The sequence below is a fragment of the Gasterosteus aculeatus genome, chromosome 4, assembly GCF_964276395.1.
Source record: "Gasterosteus aculeatus chromosome 4, fGasAcu3.hap1.1, whole genome shotgun sequence".
Classification (NCBI taxonomy): domain Eukaryota; kingdom Metazoa; phylum Chordata; class Actinopteri; order Perciformes; family Gasterosteidae; genus Gasterosteus; species Gasterosteus aculeatus.
Genome location: NC_135691.1, coordinates 14,127,098 through 14,133,127, shown reverse-complemented (window position 1 = coordinate 14,133,127; position 6,030 = coordinate 14,127,098). Strand labels below are relative to the sequence as shown.

The 6,030-nt window shown below is 42.5% G+C and overlaps 1 protein-coding gene across 1 annotated transcript; it reads left to right on the top strand.

The window, feature by feature from the left end:
- The first annotated feature begins 409 nt into the window (after positions 1-409).
- Positions 410-2,393, top strand: LOC120817547 (homeobox protein MSX-2). Its single transcript, XM_040173889.2, has 2 exons — positions 410-826; positions 1,393-2,393. The coding sequence occupies exons 1-2, from the start codon at positions 574-576 to the stop codon at positions 1,944-1,946; spliced, it is 807 nt and encodes a 268-aa protein (XP_040029823.2). The 5' UTR covers positions 410-573; the 3' UTR covers positions 1,947-2,393.
- The last annotated feature ends 3,637 nt before the right edge of the window (positions 2,394-6,030 follow it).

Sequence of the window (6,030 nt, the reverse complement as noted above, 5' to 3'; positions counted from 1 at the left end):
CGGCGTGTCGGGTCCTGCGAGCTTTTGTCAGGTAGAAATACAGCTCTTCAGATGTCACACTGATTGTTTTCCTCCTGCCCGCTGACCCTACAGAGAGACAGCCGGGGAAATCCACAGGCCTAATTGCAGGGGATTGCTTTACTTTTTGTTTCTTTCTCCAAACAACATCAACCTCATGAAAAGTGCATCTGCATTAATACAGTTGATAAAGCAGTTCTCCTGTGGTTCCAATGGCCTCGGAGCTTCTGCAATAAAATCCGTGTCAGTTATGACTAATCCCATGAGGACAACCCTCAAGAAATCGTCGTCTCTTTTACATAATCACCGCTTTATGAGGCGGGCGTGCTGCGGACCTTTGGGGGCGTGGCGCCACGGGGATCGCGTCCAATCACGAGTCACAACGCGCCTTCCACTCAAATTCCCGAGGAACCTCCCAAACTTTCCATTCTCCCCCCATGCACAACTTTTTGTCAACTTTTTCAACAACTGACTCCCGAGCCGTGAGAGAAAAGTCATGCGTTCTCTGGATTGGAATTAGACTGCGGGTCCTGGAAAATAAAGAAAGAAGGAAGCATGTCCTCCGCCGGAGACCCGCGAGACGAGGTACCAACGGAGGAGGATGCGCGAGGCGCGCGCGCGGCGCAGGTGCGCTGCTTGCCCTTCAGCGTGGAGGCGCTCATGTCGGACGCGCAGCCGAGCGGTTTGAACGGCGAACAGGCGCGCGGGCCGGACGGCTTCTCTCATCGATCAGTATCGATTATTAAATCGGAACGAGGGGGCTGCGCCTCCCGGGTATCCGGCCCCGTTAAGGTGTCTGCACCACCGAGTAAGTGATCCGGGGTAATGTCTGGATTTGAAGATGTATTGACACAGATTTATTGTTAATAAAGGGTTAGTCGGTGCCTTAAATCTCATCTAACATGCTTTGGGGTTAATGCCAGGCAAACAAATCTAATATATATATATATATATATATATATATATATATATATATATATATATATATATATATATATATATATATATATATAAATTAATATGTAAATTTTAAATAGCATACACACTACTTAATAATATATGATATTTAAAAAAAAACAGTTGCACATAATGATTTAATATATATTGGGTTCAAATCGGATTTTTTATATGAATTTGGTCTAAAAGAAATATGTGATTAAAAGGTAAATGAGGTAAAGTGATAATTATCTGTCTTAAGTTAATAATAATAATAGCCTTTCACTCTTCTGTGAAAAATTAATTAATTAATTACTAAAGTAAGAAGACAACTAATTGAAGACAGGACCGCCCTCATTCAGTTATTTCAATTTTAGAACAATGAAATCGTAAACCTGACTCTGAATTCCAACCTCACGTCTCGCCCGTGTCCTCCAGGGCAGCTCAGCCCGGCGGCCTGCGCCTTGAGGAAGCACAAGACAAACCGCAAGCCTCGCACTCCCTTCAGCACCACGCAGCTCCTGGCCCTGGAGAGGAAGTTTCACCAGAAGCAGTACCTGTCCATCGCCGAGCGGGCCGAGTTCTCCTCCTCTCTGTTGCTGTCTGAGACCCAGGTCAAGATCTGGTTCCAAAACCGGCGGGCTAAAGCCAAGAGGCTTCAGGAGGCTGAGGTGGAGAAACTCAAAATAGCGTCCGGCGTTGGTCCCAAAGCTGTGTTCCAGCCCGGCTTCCCGTCTTTAGGTTTCCCCCTGGGTCTCAACCTGCATGCCGGCTCGGCGGCGCTGTACGGACTGGGCTGCTCATACGGCCGCAGCCCCATTCTCCCCGCGGTGCACCTGGCCATGTGGGCCTCACAGGGCGGCCACGGCCTGTTCCAGCCAGCACAGAGGCACGCGGACGTGTTAAAAACAGAAGGACGAGGTTGTGTCGTGAAGTCGTCCAGCGGATCAGAGACTTTGTTAAGGACCGTAGGTGGACCACAGGCTTTATGATCTCAAATGGTCGGTCTTTGTTAATATCCTTTTCAGAATGCAGAATCTTGAAGATCCCATTTTGGCTGTTTGTCTCTGCTGATTCAGCATTCACCTGTAAACTAGGCCACACGTATGACTATTGTCCTGAATAGCAGATCGCATGTGTCCTAGCTTTTTATTTGCCTTTCCTACTCTTGTTGTATTCCCATGATGATTGCAGCATTGGGAAGCAACCAAAAAACTCACTTGTTATCCTTGATGATGCAGGAATATTTGACATCATCCTCATAGTAGGTTTATCAGAGAATGACCTTTTGGCCTGGGGAAGCGCAGACTTCTTTAAAAGTCAAAGCATTCCCAATGACATATTTATTCACAGCAGTCCTTAAATTAATATATATCCTGATGAATATCTACATCATCATGTTATGTGTTTGACATCACATTAAAGCTTTTAGTTAACCTTCTGTTTGGTCCTCTTGTTGATCTCCACAACTGGTGAGCGAACTCAAGACCGGCTCAAGTGCAGTCGCGTAGTGACACACAGCCGTTAAGGCGCGCCCCAGCTCTCCAGTTCTTCTGCTTGTGACTTCCTGCTGCCTCCTCCTGTGCACGCCACATCCGGCACGATCGTCTGGTTGTTATTAGCTGTGTTTCTTCCACAAATGCCCGGAGCAGTTAAAAAAAACACCACACAGATCTCTCCGAGCTCAACCAGATTTATTTTTTGGAAGACCTTTGGCATTATTTCCCCATCTTAATATCGTACGTTTTTCACTGGAGACATTTTGACTTGAGAAAAGATTAAACTAAATAACTTATTAAGCCATGACGGTGTTATATGTCAAGATGTGTTAGCCTGCTGGATTTCTAACTTGTAATCATAAATGCTTTAGTTCTGTCCTGGAGAGAAACATAATGCATGCTTCTTTTCTTCTTCCTTCCTAGTTCCTGAATTTTAGATTTTGGATTGTACTAATTCATAAAATAATTTGTCTTGTGCATTATGTACGCTGACTATACAGCGATGAGTCCATTCGATAGCACTGCATCATTTGGGCTTTTCAATCAGGGTTGAAAATGGTAAAGCGTTAAATCCTAATTTTGCGGTCATTTTACCAAACAGTGATGTAGATGGATGCAGGGGAGAACGGGGGATTTGGGTCACCAGGGGGCGCGCTCTAGATGCACCTGGCATCCGAAAATATGAACGCAGAATGGATGAGGATACACTTTACTGCGATTAGCCACGCTGAAGAAACGCGCGCAGAGCCGTGGGCTCTAACACTGATAAGTTATTGAGCCAAATCTGAACAGAGAAAGCGTATTTTTTTGTCAGATATTACACAATGTTTAGAGAAAAACAACCTAAACCAGGTATCAGTGTTGACGTAGTTTAAGGTCTATTCAAAACTTCCAATGGAGTCTCTGTTCACGCTAATCAAGGAATCTTTTTAAAGTAAGGAAGTTGTACACATGGACAAAAGCCCATTAGTGAAACCGCTGACCTACTCAGTTTACTAATCTGCCCGTAACGCTTTACATGTTGTTTTTCTGTACGGTCGCCTGCACTTCATAGTACGTTAGGCTCCACTGTATCTATTGGGTGGGCGGCCGTTCCACTGGGTGGCCCGAGTGGGGAGGTGTTGCGGCCTCAAATGAATATGTATCCAGCAAAACGTCCTCTAAAGACGTGAAATTACGTCTGCAAAACCGATTGTATTCTGCAAATAGCACACCTCACATTGTCCTAATTGCAAACATGTGTTTTCACATTGCTCTTGGACACCACAGAGGTGGAGATTTATTTTATGTGTAATTTTAAACTGCATACTTTTAAATGAACTTTGTCTCTCTGTGAAGTGTGTAACAGCATTGTGGCGGGCTGTCCCTGCAGTCCCTGGTTTAATTGTCCTTGTCCCTAAATTCTGACTCCAATGCTGTGTGAGATTATATGTGGAGACTTGGTGATAACAGCACAGGGCATTATATGGTCGCTCCCTCTGTAAACTAGGGAAAAGCTTGTTACCATTAGCACATATTTCACAGTCCATTTGCTTCCCTCCATTTTGAAATTAGAGCCGACATTAAGCTGATAGTGAGGTCTTTAATGGCTTTGATTGCCCAATAACCCCCCAGACTCGAGTTTCAGATGTTTCCAACGTGAAACCTTTGTGGAGGAAATGGTCGAGGCCTAAAGTGGAGCAGCTGGCCCTGAGAAAAAAAGGAGCAGTTGAGTCAAAATGATTACAAAAACACAAAATAGTCACGTACATCTGAAAATATGCATTGAGAAGACATTGGAGGGAGATAATTTGAGTATAAGACACAAGAGGAATAGTCAATGGGGGTGATGCAATAAGTACATCCTCAGAGAGGAAAAGGTCTGGAACAGTTCATAGAAACTTATGGATAAATTCAGATCATTTAAGCCTATCCTAACACAATACTCACATGCCTGTATGTAAATTGGAAAGAATTCTGGTAAAAATTACTGCTCTCCATGGCCTTATAACAGATTCCTTCCTAACTCAATTCCAGTTCAGAGGGTTGGGGAAAAAATCTTAAATTGTGTTTGAAATACAAACACATACTACAAACACACATATATATAAATATATATATATATATATATATATATATATATATATGTGTGTATATATATAAATATATATATATATATATATATATATATATATATGTGTGTGTATATATATATATGTGTGTTTGTAGTATGTGTTTGTATATATATAAATATATATATATATATATATATATATATATATATATATATATATATATGTGTGTGTATATATATATATGTGTGTTTGTAGTATGTGTTTGTATATATGTATATATATATATTTCGGCTGCGTTATATATATTGTTATAGCAAAAAGACAGTGGATTGTGCCCTTTGTTTCTTACACTATAATTGCTGTAGGAGGCGATCTTCTCAGACCTGGTACCGATGGACAGCAGCATCACTGGCAGCAAATTGCCAGAAGAAACTTGAAACTTTCCTTAAAAGGTCATTTTTTTGCGTTTGCTTTTCATCATAACTAAATTGATACTGTTAAGATTCTTGCATTGTCTTTACCATTGCTCCTACCCTGAAGTTCTTGCAGTTTCGTCTCGCATCCACTAGGTGTCGCTGCTTTTCCATCTGTTTCCAAAAAGGCTTCGCAGTCTTGACCGCTTTCATACTGACAACAGACTTTTTCTTGGCATTTAAAAAGATATCTCAGAGCATGCGAGGCAACATCATATCATCCTAGATACATATTTACATGTTATCTAACCTGCAACTAAACAGGCTGTTAGATGATGTCTGTTTAATTCATCATGAGGGCTTGTGTGAATAAAAGATGAAACTCTTATGCGTTGTTAGTTGTGATGCTGGCAAATGGCACGAGGATGGGAATCTCTAGATGTCAGACGTGCAGGGACTGAAACATTTGGGTCCTTACACATGCATCATTGCAAAACAGAACCGGGTGCTCTGCTCAGATTGCGAACAGAATGGCATCTGACAGAGAGAGCACAGTGAAAGCTGCTCGGTTCCACCTCTGTTTGTCGTGATGAAAGCAGAAATTCACAGTGAAACGCAGCCGTTTAATTACTTCTATCACGCAGCTTCTTAATTAAGTGTGACTGCAAACAATTTATGACCGTTAAATCTGTTCCAGCAATGGCAGGGACATTGTGTTAGAGGAAAAGGAAGAGCAAATTTGGGGTTTTCTCACTGCCCCTTTCCTCTCCTGTCCCAGCCTGTTAGGCAAAACTGAGATTCGGAGGAAGATTTCACCATCTCGCTGCACGCAGGAGCAAGACTCACATGCAGTGTGCGCTTCATCGCACAGCAGCGACACACACAGATTTGAGGCTTGCTTCCCACAAGGGTGGCAGTGCTGTGAGATATAACAAATAAAAGAAGGGATGAGGAAGATTGAGTGATTTTACTTTTTCTTTTTTCACCCCCAAACCCCTCACAGCACAGAAGAGTAAAAAATTGACATTTGTGTTGTTCGAAGTGCTGTAATTAGAGGACATGCTTTCATCCAGTCTTCAAAGGTAGGGAGCAGGTGTGCTTCCCTGAACA

Coding starts and splice junctions, on each gene's coding strand:
- LOC120817547 (XM_040173889.2), top strand. CDS start 574: ATGTCCTCCGCCGGAGACCCGCGAGACGAGGTACCAACGGAGGAGGAT. Junction 827..1,392: donor TAAGGTGTCTGCACCACCGA/GTAAGTGATCCG, acceptor CGTGTCCTCCAG/GGCAGCTCAGCCCGGCGGCC.